Source organism: Nerophis ophidion, linkage group LG01, assembly GCF_033978795.1.
Source record: "Nerophis ophidion isolate RoL-2023_Sa linkage group LG01, RoL_Noph_v1.0, whole genome shotgun sequence".
In the NCBI taxonomy this organism is placed as follows: domain Eukaryota; kingdom Metazoa; phylum Chordata; class Actinopteri; order Syngnathiformes; family Syngnathidae; genus Nerophis; species Nerophis ophidion.
This window is the reverse complement of record NC_084611.1, coordinates 62,448,583-62,467,524: the sequence shown is the minus strand read 5'-3', so window position 1 is coordinate 62,467,524 and position 18,942 is coordinate 62,448,583. Positions and strand designations below refer to the sequence as shown.

The 18,942-nt window shown below is 37.9% G+C and overlaps 2 protein-coding genes across 26 annotated transcripts in view; both read right to left on the bottom strand.

Moving 5' to 3' along the window:
* LOC133557968 (uncharacterized) overlaps positions 1-6,626 on the bottom strand; it is a 33,756-nt gene extending 27,130 nt beyond the window's left edge. Inside the window, exons 1-2 of the mRNA XM_061908990.1 lie at positions 5,690-6,626; positions 4,855-5,618 (exon numbers count right to left, since the gene is read on the bottom strand). Of these exons, the coding sequence (XP_061764974.1) occupies positions 4,855-5,618; positions 5,690-5,792 (867 nt within the window). The 5' untranslated portion in view covers positions 5,793-6,626. The remainder of the gene's footprint in view (positions 1-4,854; positions 5,619-5,689) is intronic.
* A 389-nt stretch (positions 6,627-7,015) lies between these two features.
* The window catches only part of ctnnd1 (catenin (cadherin-associated protein), delta 1), a 105,460-nt gene continuing 93,533 nt past the window's right edge, over positions 7,016-18,942 (bottom strand). For 23 of the 25 annotated variants that reach the window (XM_061908867.1, XM_061908706.1, XM_061908824.1 and 20 more), the window contains 2 exons: positions 17,440-17,494; positions 7,016-8,814 (listed from right to left, as the gene is read on the bottom strand). In XM_061908867.1, the coding sequence (XP_061764851.1) occupies positions 8,756-8,814; positions 17,440-17,494 (114 nt within the window). In that variant the 3' untranslated portion in view covers positions 7,016-8,755. Of the gene's footprint in view, positions 8,815-17,399; positions 17,495-18,942 lie in introns of all 25 variants that reach the window. The other 2 variants (XM_061908732.1, XM_061908758.1) reach the window with 2 other exon arrangements.

The window sequence follows — 18,942 nt, the reverse complement described above, 5'->3', positions numbered from 1 at the left end:
AAACATATTCAGGTCGCAAATAACCTGAACGTTCGAGAACTGTGGCGTGTCTTCGACATGTGGAGAGGCATTGACAGAGATGACGAAGCACGCCCCTCTTCGTCTGCTTCAACCTGCAGCCCCAGTTCCAGTGATAGTGCCTGTGAGTAATTAACGTTAACTGTTGCCGGTTAATTTCCATATTTGCTCACTTGTAGCCTTTAGGCTAAAATAACGTTACCTTTTATGTCAACCAGGACTGCAGTAATGATAGCTAGACTTATGTTACCTAAACATAGTCAGTGGCTAACGGTAACGTTAACCTTAGCCTTTCTGTACGTGTCTGATAACGTTAACAGTACCTTGTAGCCTACACCACTACAGAGTTTGCAGGTCTGTCTTATAAACTAGTGCTTTCTTTCTTTAGTTTATTTTGTACATGAACACACTTACAGCATTAAACATCACAGTTTCAAATCATTTTACTTTACATCATGTCCGAAAAGGAGTAGGAATAAGTAAAGCTTATATAATCCTACCCCTTTCCCACTTCAGAGCGTTTACAAATATATAATTTAGTGACCTTTTTAAAATAAAATAACATCTGTGAATTAGTATATACAACAGTTTTGTAATATGTAATTAATTAATTCAGTCATTAATATACTGAGATGAAGAATATCTTATTTTCAATAGGGTTGAAAGTATTTCTCATAATTCTTTGTACTTCGTAAGCACTATTAATTTGAACAACCTCTTAAAGTGGATCATAGCACTACAATGTTTAACTTCATTACTTAATCCATTCCATCATTTAATTCCACATATTAATGCTAAAGACTTTAACAGACACCCTAGTCTTCACATTCAGCTAATTTCCCCCCTAATTCTAAGCTGTGTCAGTCCCTCATTTTCCCTCCAGGACAAGGATGTGCAGTCATTCCTGGAGGAGGCCACACTGATGGACCCCAGAAGGATGTTCCAATAGCAGCAGAAGTACACTTTTTAGAGAGCTGTATTATTTTCAGTTTTGTGCCTAAGGGACTGATTTTACTTAACACTATATTACTTATACACCTATAGTGGTCACAGAGACAGGTTGTTTTTGCGTTACTGTATATATTAGTTTTTCAGAAAAATCCCACTTAATATATTTTGGGTAACAACAGTCAATATTTATTTATTTAATTTTCTTAGGGGGGTAAAAACAGTCAATATTTATTTAAATTTTTTCTTATCAAATAAAAGTGAGCTTTTGTGAAACCAAATATTGTGTTTTTTTCCATATTCAACAACCTATCTGGATTCGATAAGAGAATCCATAAAGAATCTGTTTGATAAGAGGATTCGATAACTGGCTCGAACTCGATAATTTCTTATCAAACATCATCCCTAAACAGTACCATATCATAATACAATGCGTGTAACGTCACTTTTGCTTGCAGACTGCACCGACTGAAGTACTTGGCGGGCAAACAAGCGTGTTCGTAGTGGACTGCCTCTAACTAATGTTGTAAATTTCCATGCCAACAAAGCAAGTGAAGTAAAACTCCACTTTTTAAAAGTGTGCTAGCTCGATGCAAATTTACATGCAATGGGTCATCCTCAGATAGGTTTGCCAACAAGAGATGCCAATCTTATGCATCCTGCCACTTCTGTAGCCTCTTCAAGATGGCGCTGCTCCGTTCAGCTGCCTCACCACGCTCTCGTCACAAGATTTGCGTATTTTAATTAATTTGTGTAGTTTTTCGCACTACAATTGTTTACGATCGACAGACTCTTGTGGACATAAATTCAAAGACAACTCACCAACTTCAACGAAGCTCAGACCTCTTGAAGGAACTGCCGGCAGAATTGAGAGGCCATCGCAACGCCGGTAAAAACAACAAAGGAGAATGGCGGACACACTATCGATACCGTGGCAGCCGAAGGGGAATAGGGAACAGTGTCAGAAGATGTGCGAGCCGGACGCCTCTCCCTTCTATCCTGCTCACCAACGACCAGTCAATTGATAACAAGCTGGACGACATCAGGGCGAATATTAAGTTCCAGCGGGACATGAGAGACTGTAACGTCCTGTGTTTCACTGAGACCTGGCTCACACCGGAGGTTCCAGACCACGTCATCAGCCTGGAGTCATCAGCAGCCTCCGGTACACGGAGAAGGCTCCGTATACCGGATCGACAGGAACGAGTCGTCGGGGAAATCGAGAGAAATTAAGCAGATATTAATATGATATTAACAAGTGGATTAACTAGGGTTAAAGAGAGGTTGGTGTGTCAGCAATGTCGCAGTCAGTACATGACATGTAAGAAGAGGGTGGATTAAGCCATACATTGGTGGTATCGATATCAAGGGTATTATCACTATATGATCAATACTAGAGTGATAAGACTTTTCTTTTATGTCAATGTTTATAAGTACCTGCATACAAAAGGACTTTTGGGGCAAAAAACAAATGATTTAAAAGAGTAACAGATGATAGTTTAAACTTTTGTTTAGTTATTGTGTACTATTGACTTTGCTTTGCTCAAACAACTGATGTAATAAAAATAAAAAAACGACCGTGTTTTCCGGACTATAAGGGGCTCTTATATTTATTTATTTTTCCTTCAAAATTATAACCACGGTGCGCCTAATGTAAGGAATAAGTTTGGTTGAGCTTACTCACCTCGAAGTTAGTCTATTTGGTACATGGTGTAAGTGTGACCAGTAGACAGCAGTCAAACATAAGAGATAAGATAATTGCAATATCCATCCATCCATTTTCTACGGCTTATTCCCTTTGAGGTAGCGGGGTGCGCTGGTGCCTATCTCAGCTACAATCGGGCGGAAGGCGGGGTACACCCTGGATAAGTCGCCACCTCATCGCAGGGCCAACACATGCAATATGTCTCAAGTAAATAACACCAACATTTTAAATGTTCCATTGAAAATATAAAACATTACACACATAGCTCAAAAATATATCAAAATGTTTTACTACGACTTTGGTAAGCAATGAAGCCGTATCGATTGAATAATTGTATGCGCATTAAACATAAAATGGTAAATACCGTATTTCCTTGAATTGCCGCAGGGCATATAGTATGCGCCTGCCTTGAATTACTGCCGGGTCAAACTCGCTTCCCAAAATAATTAGCGCATAGTTAGTATTACCGCCTGGTCAAACACGTGACGTCACGAGTGACACTTCTCTTGTCACCATTTTCAAAATGGAGGAGGCTGATTTCAATACCGGTAATTTGAAATCGCATAAAGGGAAGAAGATTAAGAGCTATTCAGTAGGATTTAAGGTCCAAGCTTACGTCCCACTCAAATTTTTACTGCATACCTTAAGTAAGTGCCGGAGTGAGAAGAGGTTTTAAAATAGTTAGCGCATGCTTAATTTTATCGCGTGCCTTTGGTAAGCGCAGGAGTGAGAAGAGGTTTTAAATTAATTAGCGCCCCGGCGGCAATTCAAGGAAATACGGTAAATGGTAAATGGGTTATACTTGTATAGCGCGTTTCTACCTTCAAAATACTCAAAGCGCTTTGACACTATTTCCATATTCACCCATTCACACACTGATGGCAGGAGCTGCCATGTAAGGCCTTAACCACGACCCATCAGGAGCAAGGGTGAAGTGTCTTGCTCAAGGACACAACGAACGTGACTCGGTTGGTAGATGGGGATTGAATCAGGAAACCTCAGGTTGCTGGCACGGTCACGCTTCCAACAGCGCCACACAGTCCATACGAATATTATTATGGTGTGTGTATAAGGTAAGACATTATCTACCGTTTTGTTTTGCAATATGATGCAAAAGCAACTTTCTGCTGATCTGCATTTGGGATCTGTAGAATTCCGTAAAAATTGAGCGCGTCAGCGAGTCGATAAGCTTATTTTTTTATCCTCTCTGACATTAATCCTTTGCTGTTGCCGTTTTTAATATAAAGTGTTGCTAAGTTCTCGCTTATATTTGTCAGTAAAATCGCCATGAAAGGGCTAAAACATACCAGTGGTAGTGAGTTCACATTATTCACCAAGGAACTTTAGTTATTAAAGTTCCGGTCGGACGTTTTTTCACGGGACACATTTCCTGTGTTTTTGTTTCCGGATGAGGAGATGCTGCTCCGTTATTGATTTAAGTAAAGTTGGAATGTCATTAAAGCAGTTAGCTCCATCTGTTGACACTTATTCCACCCCCGTCTTTGCACGCTACACCGCTACAAAAAAGATGACGGAGAAAGGACCCTGCCGAGGTGAGCCACATAAATAAGACCGCCCACAAAACGACATATCCGGAAGTGACTGTCAGAAAGCAGCTTGAATATGATCTGTAAAACATAATTTATGCAACACTTTCACCAAATAACCACCATTACATGTTATGTAGACCACAAAGAAGTGTTTTTACATTTAGAAAAAAATAATGACTCTTTTAATGTGCCCTATAATCCGGTGCACCTATTACATGAAAAAAAATAAAAAATATACCATTCATCAGCAGTGCGCCTCATAATCCGGTGCATTGGTCAGAAAATATGGTAGTTTAAATATTGTGTTGCTATTGTTTAACTGTCAACATTTATCATGAATACATTTAAAAATGTACAATTGATAAATGTGATCGGTATTGGACAATCCCACTCATGGATGATCGGTATCAGAACCTTGATCGGAACATCAAAAATAAGACAAGCACATTCATGTGTATTGGTATCAAAGTATTGATACTTCTGACAACACTATTTGGGAGACCGACATTAACACACGCATGCTCTTCTCAACAAGCAGCAGGTGCCGCCTCAAAGCACTTTTTTTTTTTTATGACAAAAAAACAGCACTTTGGAGCACCCTGCTCTATGTGTTTAAGTTGTTTCATTCCTTACCTTGACGGAAATCTGAGACGCATCTGTCTGCTTCATTTTCTCCATGTTCTTGTTGGCTATATTGGCTGTGGCGTACCTCCGCCAAGCCAAATTGCTGTTCTCATCTTCCGACATCTTCGGTACTCCGCTCGCAGACATCTCGTCACATCCACCATCGGACGCGCTCATCCAAGTCGGGACATGCGTACTGCGGCCGGCACCAGTCGCTCCATCGATGTTGGACACGCTCAGAGTTGGTGTTTGGGAGGCTTGTGGATTTAATTTGGGATTTGCTAGACTGACAGAAGGTTGGGGGAGACTAGCCTCCCCAAAGTACGGTGGGATGTTTTGGGATCGAAGTGCAATACGCTTTGGGGTTGGAGCTTTGGTTTGAGGTTCTCTGCACTCACACCTTATTTCTACTGACGAGCCCATATCTTTTTTTCTTGCCTGCTTTTGAGCATCTTGAGTTTTCCTCCATGATGCCCTCTCCATGGCTGCATCTGTAGACACGCAACATTGACCCCGGTTCTCCATTTTTGGGATTAGGGGCATCATCCCAAACCTCCTGGCTGCAGCCATAACGTCATTGCGATCCCATTCGTTTAGCTGCACTTCCCCGGTGTAAAGTAGAGCCACCAGCTTCAAAAGGGTGTGGCTGCTCAGACCCTGAAGCAGGAGTTGCCGCTTCTGCCCAGGAGGAGGAGACGGTGTGGCTGATAACTGCTGGAACATATAAGGGCTGAGTGCTGCCAGAACACAGCTATGGACGGGGACAGAGATACCTGCAGAGACACCAGACTCATTTCATCTTCATTAAAATTGTTGTTGTTGTTGTTGTTGTTCTGGGCCTCACCTTCAGTTTGCAAAAGTGCATCGCAGAACTGTGCACTGTTTTGTTGTCTCTGGAGCTCTTTGAAGAGCTTCACCTCGTAGGCCGCGAACTTGTATAAGTGCATCTTTACTTTGGCATCGCACTGCAATCTTTGGAAGGAAAACACACAGCAAAGCGGTTCACGTGTTTACAGCGTTTCGAAGCTAATGCTTTTAGTGGCGTGGACTTCCCAATTGCGAACACGTGGACAAGAACGGCGTTGATTGCGTCATGATTAAGTTGCCAAAGTCACCGGTATAAAGACAAATCCAACGTTTTAATGACAGCTTGAATACCATCCAAACATATAGCAACACTTTCCTGCGAAAAGATAATCCAAACTAGTCAAGTAATTAAACCCAGTCTTAATGTGGATTAGTTTTGATTTTTAATCAAATGTGAGCGAAGTAGCGCTGCCCATAAAATGGTTCGCTTTAAAATTTGGATGGTGAGACTTTATCATTACTTTAAAACGTTTAAGATCGTGATACCCAATTCATCAATTTGACATCATGTAGGTAACATGGCAAGCTAGCTGGCAAATACATTACTTACCATTAAAATATCGCGCTTCCTGTTTTTTTTCCAGTTTGTTTCTGAGAATTATTTCCCAAATTCAAAACTTTTCGCGAAATAGCCTCGAAGACGTTCATCAGCATTGATATTGTCATGGATTCCATCTTAACTCCATGGAGTGAATGGGCAGATGGATACAGGTGTCGGTGCTAGCGATAACAAGTTGAGTATCAGCGTTGGGACTATATATTTTTTTGTTTTCTTCAACGTTTCAGTTAAGTTTTTTGTTTAGTGAACTTTTTCCATTGCAGAATTAACTGTCCATTTTTTTTTGCTTTTTAGTTAATATTCTTTCATTTTTAGAACATGGGTATAAACATATTTATACAAGTGTGTGGGTGTGTGTATATACGTATATACATATATATATATATATATATATAATTATATATATATATATATATATATATATATATATATATATATATATATATTACAACAGTGTAATTGAAGGGGCGTATTAATTTGATTGAATCGTTTTAAGTCCAAACTCTTTTACAACTACATTTGTTGTGACTATGGTCTGTCTTGTTTAATTTTTATCATGATTAACAAATTAAAGGCAAAAGCCCATAACAATATCAGTTCGATTCCCAAACATCTAGCATCACCTAACCCTAACACCGTAATCGTGGGAGGGGATGTCTTGCGCTGTGCTGTCAATATCAAACACAATGAATGTATTTTCCCCACAAATAATACACCGCACAGCTGAGAAAAAAAACAAAAAAAAAACATTATCTTTTTTATTAGTAAACTGTATTGCTAGTTACATAATTCATTCATAAATGAGAATGTGCAACTTTAAGAGCCAAGGCAGACTTAAGTGTAGTTTGTCGCTGTTTTTGTTTTAGCAGGCAAGTTGTTTTGTTAGGATACTTTTAATTAAGACACATCTGACATAGCAGAACATCTAAACTGATTGCATATCCCTTCAAACCCAACACCAAAAAGAAATTAAGCCCAAATCAATATATAAAAAATACATAAAGCCATTCATTTAACAAATATTCTCTGATATATAGTTTAAATGTGCTTTATTTCTTCTCGTATTTCGATAAGCAAATGTCTGCGCCTCCTGAGACAAAACAAATCAATCCCCTGCTCGGTTAAGTCCATCATTGAAAGCAAAAGTTGGAAAGCAGGCTGTCGATGTGAAAAAAAGTGAACACCAACACGACCTCATGCTCATTTCAATTAAGTATTTACATCTTATGTTGCACAACAGCTTGTCGCCCTACAAACAATGAAAGAATATGGGGGCGGGGAAAAGACCTTTTTGTTATGGAGGCGAGTTTTGACAAGAATCCTGCCTAAAAAACAGATTAATCTCAAAGCATTCCACATGACGGCGAGGTTTAGTGACATGTCCGTAATAGCTGTCCTGAGTAAGCAAGGCACTCCAATCAGACCGCTTTTTTATAATAACAGTACAGATTATGGGCTTTCAAATGTAAGTATACATATACACGTATTTTAGCCGTAACAGTGGCACCTCGGTTTTTGTATACCCCCACTTTTCGACACATTTTTGTACACTGTCTCAGTTAGCGTGTGGCCAAACATTGCACTTAATAAACAAATCAATTTCCCTATGAAATTGAGTACCCGAAGGAAGGATTCCAGGCTTTGGTGACTCTGTCATTTTCCACCACCGGGCCAAAGAACGTAGCGAGAGCCAGCACTTTGATAAACAAGGTGAGGAACACTACTGAATTATAGCGATACCTTCAGCGTCTTTAATAAAGGTAAAAGTAATACATTTTGTTCATAATTTTTATGCATTTCACACGGTTTTGTACATAAACTATAATTATTCTGTATAAAATATGGTGATAGTTTTGCATGTCTGGAGCATATTAATTTGATTGACATTATTCTGGTTGTTGTTTTAACGGATCACTGCCAAAAACCAAGGTACCACTGCACATAGATACATTTATATTAGATTTAATTTTTACAGACGAATGATGTCCAAAAAGCAAAGTAACAAGGTTTTTAAAGTTATTAAGAGAGAATTGCCTCATGGCAGTTGTAGTGGCAGCATTGTCATTTGGCACATGTCATACAACACGAAAGCAAAAACAAGAACAAGGTTTTTTTTGTAGTAGTCGCCCATTAAAAAGAGAATTTACACAAACCCTGACCAGATTATTCATGTTCAATTCCACCCGGATTAAATGTCCAAGTGTCTGCTCAAACCTGGCAGGTCCATTAGTGTCTTCCAGATGAGGAGACGATATGTAGTGTTGAAAACTCTGATTGACACATTCTTAGTGTAGTGTGTGGGGGGCCGAGGGCAGTGGTCATAATGTCACAATCTTGTTGTCATAGCAACATGAGTTATCTAGTTTTTAAGGTGTTTCATTGGCTTGGTCAGCTGCAAAAGGAGGAATGTCATAAAGACAGGTAGAGAAAGTAAAACGGTGGTGGTTTGTCCCATCTGTAGTGTTCAGGTCCCTCGTGGTTGGTTCAGCAAGGGCAGTGGGTGAGAGGAAGCGGTCGTCTCGTGATGCACACCATCAGTTTTTCTGCATGAAAAAAGGAATGCCACAATTAATTGTGATGAGTTAATGGTGCACACACAACTGTGTCCAATTTGTCCAAAAAAATGCAAAACTAAACAAATAAGCTACTTGGTTTGCACTTGAGTTGGCGTTCACGCATACAATTTTGACAGCAGAGCAAATTATATTCTCAGTGGGTACTTTGAGATCGTTAACATGACAGCGTTCATTGCTCTTCCTAATGAGCAGCAGATTTGTGCTGTGCCCAGAGGCGTATTTAGACTACATTTGCATTGCAAGTAAAATGTGATTTTTATCAGATTCCAGTATAAACACGCATGCTGTACCAATGGGGTCTCGACGTCACTTGCATGCGCAGTGCGATAAAGTAAAAACTAAGGAAATTTGACCGGGAGGAAGTTGCTACTACTACAAAATACAATATAATTTGCAACACCTTTAAAATAAGTGTTTTTTCATGAGAAAATAAATTTAAGTAATATGTGCTTTATGTATGAATGGATGTAAAGTACAGGCCAAAAGATTGGACACACCTTCAATTTGTTTTCTTTATTTTCATGTTTATTTACCTTGTAGATTGTCACTGAATGCATCAAAACTATGACACCTGTGAAGTGAAAACCATATCAGGTGACTTCCTCTTAGAGCTCATCGAGAGAATACCAAGAGTGTGTGAAAAAGTAATCAGAGCAAAGGGTGGCTACTAGGGCTGCGAATCTTTGGGTGTACCGCGATTCAATTCAATATCGATTCTTGGAGTCACGATTCGATAATATATAGATTTTTTCAATTCGATTCGATTCAAAAACTATATTTTTCCGATTCAAAACAGTTTTGTATTCATTCAATGCATAGGACTTCAGCAGGATCTACCCCAGTCTGCTGACATGCAAGCAGAGTAGTAGATTTTTTTTTAAAAAAGCTTTTATAATTGTAAAGGACAATGTTTTATCAACTGATTGCAATAATGTAAATTTGTTTTAATTATTAAACGAACCAAAAATATGACTTATTTTATCTTTGAGAAAATATTGGACACAGTGTGTTGTCAAGCTTATGAGATGCGATGCAAGTGTAAGCCACTGTGACACTATTGTTCTTTTTTTTTATTTTTATAAATGTCTAAAGATAATGTCAATGAGGGATTTTTAATCACTGCTACGCTGAAATTATAACTAATATTGATACTGTTGTTGATAATATTAATTTTTGTTTCACTACTTTTGGCTTGTTCTGTATCGTGTTTGTGTCTCCTCTCAAATCTTCTGTTTATTGCAGTTCTGAGTGTTGCTGGGTCACGTTTTTTTGGGAATTGGATTGCATTGTTATGGTATTGCTGTGTAGTGGTTTGTTGGTTAGATAAAAAATAAATGAATAAATAAATTAAAAAATCGATTTTTTTAAAAATGAGAATCGATTCTGAATCGCACAATGTATTTGATTCGATTCGTATTCGAATTGATTTTTCCCCACACCCCTAGTGGCTACTTTGAAGAAAGTAGAATATAAAACATGTTTTCAGTTATTTCCCCTTTTTTTGTTAAGTATACAACTCCACGTGTTCATTCATAGCTTTGATGCCTTCAGTGACAATCTATAATGTAAATAGTCATGAAAATAAAGAAAATGCATTGAATGAGAAAGTGTGTCCAAACTGTTGGCCTGTACTATATATAATGTAATATGTTTGGGAGGATTTAATCTTTTAATGACTGTTAAGTAGAGGAGAAACAGACATCAGTGTGGATCTACGTGAGCTTTATTTTTCAACTCGCATGTAAGCAAATGTGCCAGTGTTAATTCTGGTCTTTCAATAATCTATTTCTTCAGAATCAAAATTCATATTCATATATTACATATAGCCTATTATTTGTGCATTATTGACAAGTGATGCACCAAAAATGCGGTCGTCTTAAATAGACTTTGTTGACTGAAACTAGATGTTGTGATGAAATATTCACTTCCATTGGCGATTGCGCCTTTTCCGGCGCACACGAGTGACGTAGCTCGCCCAAAGCTGACGCATTGTGTAAATCTGTTATAATGAACAATTACAATCGGGGTGGTCTAAACTTTCTTGATTTCACTACACTAAACCAGTGGTTCTCAAATGGGCGTACGCGTACCCCTAGGGGTACTTGAAGGTATGCCAAGGGGTATGTGAGATTTTTTTTTTAATATTCTAAAAATAGCAATAATTAAAAAATCCTTTATAAATATATTTATTGAATAATACTTATAAATAATAAATGGGTTGTACTTGTATAGCGCTTTTCTACCTTCAAGGTACTCAAAGCGCTTTGACACTACTTCCACATTTACCCATTCACACACACATTCACACACTGATGGAGGGAGCTGCCATGCAAGGCGCCAACCAGCACCCATCAGGGGTGCAACTTCAACAAAATATGAATGAAAGTTCATAAACTGTGAAAAAAATGCAACAATGCAAAATTCAGTGTTGCCAGCTAGATTTTTTGTAGACATGTTCCATAAATATTGATGTTAAAGATTTATTTTTTTGTGAAGAAATGTTTAGAATTAAGTTCATGAATCCAGATGAATCTCTATTACAATCCCCAAAGAGGGCACTTTAAGTTGATGATTACAGGGGGTACATCACTGAAAAAAGGTTGAGAACCACTGCACTAGACAACACCTTTAAGATTAATTGGATAAGACACTATTTGAAAGACGCTACCTCAATTTGGAACTTCATTCCTCATCATGTATTTTCCAACCTTGGGGGCCTAAATTGTTTGCTATTGTGTAACTACAACATTGACAGGATTCCTGTTCTTTCAAACGTCCACAAACAAGCCCTTCTGGCATGGTCTCTTATATATAAGCACAATTTCTCACCTAAGAAATATTTCATTTGGAACAATAAAGACATATGTTACAAAAGGAAATCTCTTTTCCTCAACAATTGGTTCAACAATTGGTTCAACAATTGGTTCAACAATAATATTATTTTAGTGAGTCAGCTTTTCAATAAGGAAGGTCAATTTTTTTAAATACCAAGAATTTCACAACCATTTTACCGTCCCTATGACTCCCAAATAATTTGATGCCATTGTTTTTTATGCCATTCCAACAGGTGTTGTTATGTTATACAGGGCTTACCCATCTCCTCTTTCTGTTGTAAAAATTGTGAATGATCCACTTGACACTCATGTGGGGAAACTTTACTTTGATCAGTACCATGTTAGACCCGCTCGACATCCATTGCTTTCCTCCTCTCTAAGGTTCTCATAGTCATCATTGTCACCGACGTCCCACTGGGTCATTATTGTCACCGATGTCCCACTGGGTGTGAGTTTTCCTTGCCCTTATGTGGGCCTACCGAGGATGTCGTGGTGGTTTGTGCAGCCCTTTGAGACACTAGTGATTTAGGGCTATATAAGTAAACATTGATTGATTGATTGATTGATTGATTGATCAGAAAAGTAACAGAAAAATCTGCAGCTTATTCCAAAATGATTGTGTGTCTGTCTCCTATGTAGTTGCGCTCTGGAATAATGTTGTGAATGACATCTGCTGGGTCAAAACGTGGTCCCTTCCTAACAGGTATTTACTGACCAAGAAAGTCAAAGAGATATATTTTAAAATCATTCATTGTTATTACCCTGTAAAGACTGTGATGGTTTACAAGAAGGACATTGATGTTACCTGCCCCTTATGTAACATGCATCCAAGACTGTTTACCACCTGTTTTGGACCTGTGAAAGCACTTGATCATTATAGCAGGGCATCTGTCGCTTTATCCTGGACAATATGCATGACAAATTTGTGCTTTGTTTAAAATATGTGATATTTGGTTTTACACTGTATGAACAAAAATATGAAAAGGAATTTTACCTTTGCAACCTCATTATTCTATTGGCTAAGTTTGATATTCATATATGCAAGTTTCTCAATACCCGACCGGTCTTTTGTGCCTTTTAAAAAGATTTAGAACTCTACATTAAAACACTCTCTACCTCTAACAACAAAAAACCTGTGAAAACAATGATGCTGTGTTCCAAATTCAAGTTATTTACTGAAATTGAGTGAGCCTATGGCTTTGCACTTTGTTCATTATATATATATATATATATATATATATATATTTAATTTTTTTTGTATTCTATTTGAGTTACTTTGAATTTACAACCCCCTGGCGCTGTTCTGTTTTATTTTGTACTGCTGTTGTACTATTTTGTACTGTTTTAGTACATATCTTGATTATCGTTTCTTGTCTGTTGTTTGTAAATGTTGAAATTTATAAATAAAAGATACAAAAAAAAAAAAGTTGCATTGTGTTGTGAAAAATGCGAAAAGATCAGATTTCAAACACTTTGCAGCGTATAGACCAGAATTGGGCAAATTATTGACTCGGGGGCCACATTGAGAAAAAAAAATGTCCTCGTGGCCAAAGGGTATGTATGTTTGTATCAATTATATGTACACATTTAGCTGTAAAAATCTGCTGTAAAGAATGTGTGTTTGGGCCCCTTTTTTTCCAGGAACACCACAAACAAAAGTCACAATGTCCGATAAGAGTTCTAAAAATGTTATGACAGACCACCTAAAAAAACGGAATCAAATTTTACAGTTTTTTACTGAATGGAACACCCTAAATGTAAATTAAAATAAAGACAGTGGGATTTACAATATTAACTATGAACAATAACATAATGACTATTAACAACATATAAACGCCGCTCCTCTTTTACTTTTTAGACCAGCTGCTCGATAGACATATTTTACAATCAAGCAAAACACAACACAAATGTAAAAAAGAGCGAAATATGAATGCAACGTGTAATAAACACCAACAATATGATATATCATCACTTTTTTGCAGGAATTTGTTGTAAAAATCTGCTTATGTATCTATTTCTGACAAACGCGTTTTGGGCTGGCTGCTCTGAAAACACACCCCACCCACTCTGGCTTGTTTCTCATCAGAGGTGCTGTGACGAAGATAACCGTAATAACTCGTATAACACTCAAAAGTGCAGATATCAACCATTGAAATACTTTCTACAGTTCAACACTTACAGTGATTTAAAAACAGCACTGCACATCAGTTTTAAAGTTAAGTCTAAAAAAAAAATATGTAGAATGTCCAGCGGGCCGGATTGAAAATCTTAATGGGCCTCATGTGGCCCGCAGGCTGTATTTTGCACAGTCTGGTTTAGACTGACAAAAAGAATCGTAATGTGTCATTCAAAGGCAAAAACATCTGATTTGGTGTGCACTGTAAAAAGGGCCTTAAAGCCCCACTTAGTCATTTAGGGCTCAAGGCAAACCTACCCTCACACAACAAGGACAATATGGTAATTTACCATTTGTTGTTCAAAACTATCATAAAAGCTGGCCAATTAATATGAATGATTCCAACAATTTTACAGTAATTGATAGGAACATTAATCAGCAATTAATGAAGTATAAGCCATTTTTCGGGGGACCATTTTTGTTAGCACAGTTGGACCGAATGGAACGTGTACAACTATTATTGTGAAAGCCGGAAGTGAGTGACTGGTGGGAGAAAGAGACCTAATGACGACGGGCGTGTTGGAATGAGAGACGTAACGTGCCTCTCAGGTTTCTGCCGGCCGTGCCCGCACAACATCTTACAAGACCACTGGTTGCAATACTTTACCATTTTGAGTGCTTCAATACTCACATATTTGTGATGAACAGTGTCTCACACTACTTCATCTCTGCAACGTTGTTGCTGACTGACTGGTGCTGTTGTATAGCACCTAAATTGGGTGTCGGAGACTCTAACCACTAGGCCACTGAGCAGGTAATAAAAACTGTTTGGGGAAACTTATCTAAACCACGTTAACGTATTTTGGAACGTCTTCCTGAATCAAGTCTGCCATGTGCAGTCACATGGAATAGCCCATTGCCTGAGAATGGACAAGAGGACTTCTAAAACAATCAATATTGAATAAAAATGTTGATGTATCTTTGAGCGCACAAATTAAGTTGCTAAAAAATAAATATTTGTTTTAAATAGAACAAAACTACTATTCATTGTTATGAGACGTTTGGGGCGCTGCCAGTGTTTGCCCAATTGTAGGTCTGACTGGCTGTGCGACCACAAAACGAAGCGACAGAAGAAAGTTAATAAGTATTTCTTAACATTAGGGCTGTCTTCGACTAAGGATTTTGATATTCGGATCTGATTTAATTGATTTTTCCCATAGTCAAGTAGACATTAGATGTATGGTGGTGGCGTCTTTTTAAGAGAATAAACAGATTGACGGGATATAGTACTGTTTGCTGACTGGGTGTCAGTAGCATCACATGGATGTTGATATGATCGCTATGAGGTGAATATTCCAAAGTAATAAAAGAAACAAAAGGGATAAAGTATTTCATTTAAGTGAAAACAAATTTAGAAACATTATAAGTAAAATATTGTTGTGTGCGGAAAAATTGTTTGTATAGGGTAAGGAGATGTGGGAAAACAAAACACGGCCAGCTGTTTTTAGGCACATCACAGCGACTGAGGAAGGCTGAAGTGACATCAACAATAGGATCCGCCTAAAGGCTGGACAGGAGAGATAAAAAAAAAAAAAAAATGTTTCTTGACCTCTGGTTTAGCTACTCTATTTAAATTTAGGGTTGACATTGATCTTGAATTTGTGATTTTTACTCAGCTTTTTATTAGCTTTTGCCTGATTTCACTCATTTATCCACTGTTTTGGTGCATAAGGCGCACAAGAGTTCACTTGCAAGCGGTACAAGACCCATCTTTAGAGAGTCAGGTACAGTGGTCCGGATTTCGATGGGTAAATGAAGTGCGTGACGAATGAATAAGTGCACTGCACAGATATTGTGTTTGTGTTTCATCATGGCGGCATCTGCTGTATTAAAAAAGTCACTACATTTGACCTGCAAATAAAATTGATAGCAAATATATAGTCTTTCTTGCAGAAAATAACATGAAATGAGCAACTCCAAAGCCGAATAATGCCAAGGAAAATAAAATATTATACATTAGTTGGCACTGTAAGATCAAAATTAATTTTCCTTTTTCTTAGTTTCATTTAGATTGGTGATGGCGACGAAAATCGGAGTCAACCGCGGCATGCCACTCCTAAAACTTTTTAAAGTACAAGCTGTTACTAGGGACCCAAAAAAGCTTCCCAATATACATAGCATGGCACTTTGCAGTCAAAAGACAAAATAACTATCGCTGATATGTTTTTTAAGTAACACACAGAGGTTTTAAGTATCAGTATCATTCCTTATTAGGGCTGTGAATCTTTGGGCACCACACAATTCAATTCTTAGGGGTAACGATTTAATTCAGAATTTATTCAAAATGATTCTCAATTCAAAATATATACTTTTTTAGTAAAATTGGATGTCGGTTCTATGATTAACTACATTCCTCCATAAAATAAACAGCTTGATATATTTCTTTATTACTTAAAAGAAAACTTATTTTGTTTGATAAAAAGCTTCCCAAACATTTGATAAAGTCAAATAAAAATAAGGCAACAAGAGAAGTATCCAACACTTCTACTTTCTAAAGGAAATCTGTACAGTGGGCATCTACATCAACAATATGATTTTCCTGAGCGGCTGGACAGGACAAATCGATAAAAAATAAAAATAAATATATTCTTTTAGTCGATTACGAATCGTTACAAATATTTAGATCACCATAATACTCAAAGTCAAATTTATTTTGAAACCCCAATTACTTATTTTTCATGATCACAGCATCATTTGACCCATCACTGGCATTCACACTTGTCCAAACTAACTTTATGCAACCAATTCTCGATGTTGACCTTTGGGACTTTAACGGCTGATCCCAAAGGTCTTACTATCATGGGTTCATGGGCGAGACGAGTAATGTTAGGCTCAAAAAGGTTGATGACCACTGCAGTACACAGTTGCAGCTACAGCAGATAAAAAAACACACCAACTACAGTATTCTTAAGGCACTGAATCAATTGTAACTGGACTGTTTAAGTTGTCTGAGAGGATGTTTTGCCTCTCATCCGAACAGGCCGAATCAGTTAATGTTCAAAGACTCGATAGGACAGCTCTACTCTGAGAAAACGGTGCAGAACCCAAAGTATTTATCACAACAAAATTATATTTGCTATTTTGAGGTGCAAAACGATCGTTGTTTGGATATAAAAAGTGAGATCTCTACCAGCCACCAACAAGACAGCCGTAAATTATTCGATCTCATACAAAGGGATTAAAAGACAGCATTGACATACAATGCACCATAGATTCTGCATCATCCACTTAGACTACAGCGGTCCTATCTATCCATCCTTCCATCCATGTTATACTGCTTATCCCTTTCAGGGTGGAGGGGGGTGCTGGAGCCTATCTCAGCTACAATCAGGCGGAAGGCGGTCCTATATAGTCTTTGAACATGAACTGATCAAGCCTGCTCGGATGAGAGGCAAAACCATTGATTCAATGCCCTGGATGGATGAGAATATTCACAGGCATACAATCACAGTACAACAAAAGCTCACTGGCAACACAACATGAAAAAATGATAGTAAGACCATGCAGTGAGTTGAGCGAAGTTGCCCGTGTGACACACATACCATGCACATTCATGCAGTTACACAGTGGGTGTGGTCTAACCATCATAAGAATCCATTAGAGGCAAAGAGGCCTGTCTTTCCCCAAACTTCCCTCCCTGGAATGGAGACAAACAGAAGAAGTGTAATGTATGAAAAAGAAAAAGTATTAGCAGAAAATACAAAACCCAAAACCAGGGAAGTTGGCACTTCGTGTAAATCGTAAATAAAAACAGAATAAAATGATTTGCAAATCCTTTTCAACTTATATTAATTGAATATACTGCAAAAACAAGATATTTAATGTTCGAACTGAGAAACTTAATTTTTTTGCAAATAACCATTAACTTGGAATTAAATGCAGAAACACATTGCAAAAAAGTTGGCACAGGGGCACATGTTACATGGTCTTTCCTTTTAATAACACTAAGTAAACGTTTGGGAACTGAGGTGACCCGTTTTTGAAACTATTCAGGTAGAATTATTTCCCTTTCTTGCTTGATGTACAAATCAAGTTGTTCAATAGTCAAGGGTCTCCGTTATCGTATTTTACGTTTCATAATGCGCCACACACTTTCAATGGGAGACAGGTCTGGACTACAGGCAGGCCAGTCGAGTACCCGCACTCTTTTACTACGAAGTCACGCTTTTGTAACACGTGAAATAAGCAAGGACGTCCATGAAAAAGACGTTGCTTGGATGGCAACATATGTTGCACCAAAACCTGTATATACCTTTCAACATTAATGGTGCCTTCACAGATGTGTAAGTTACCCATGCCTTGGGCACTAATACACCCCCATACCAACACAGATACTGGCTTTTGAACTTTGCGCCTATAACAATCCAGATGGTTCTTTTCCTCTTTGGTCCAGAGGACATGACGTCTACAATTTCCAAAAACAATTTGAAATGTGGACTCGTCAGACCACAGAACACTTTGAATCAGTCCATCTTAGATGAGTTCAGGCTCAGCGAAGCCCACGGCGTTTCTGGGTGTTGTTGATAAATGGCTTTCGCCTGCATAGTAGAAGTATAACATGCATTTACAGATATACCGACAAACTCTAGTTACTGACTGTGGTTTTCTGAAATGTTTCTTAGCCCATGTGGTGATGTCCTTTACACACTGATGTCGGTTTTTGATGCAGTACTGCCCGAGGGACCAAAGATCATGGGCATTCAATGTTATGTGTAGGGATTTCTCCAGATTCTTGGAACCTTTTGATGATGTTAGGGACCGTAGTTTGTAAAATCCCTAAATTCCTTTCAATAGCTTGTTGAGAAATGTTGTTCTTAATCTGTTGGACAATTTGCTCACACATTTGTTTATAAAGTGGTGACCCTCGCACCATTCTTATTTGTGAATGACTGAGCATTTTATGGAAGCTGCTTTTATACCCAATCAAATTAGCTTGTTCACTTGTGGGATATTACAAATAATTGTTTGATGAGCAAACCTCCACTTTCTCAGTTTTTTTGCCACTTGTGCCAGCTTTTTTAATACTTGTTGCAGGCTTCAAATTCCAAATGAGCTAATGTTTGTAAAAAATTAAGTTTTCCAGTG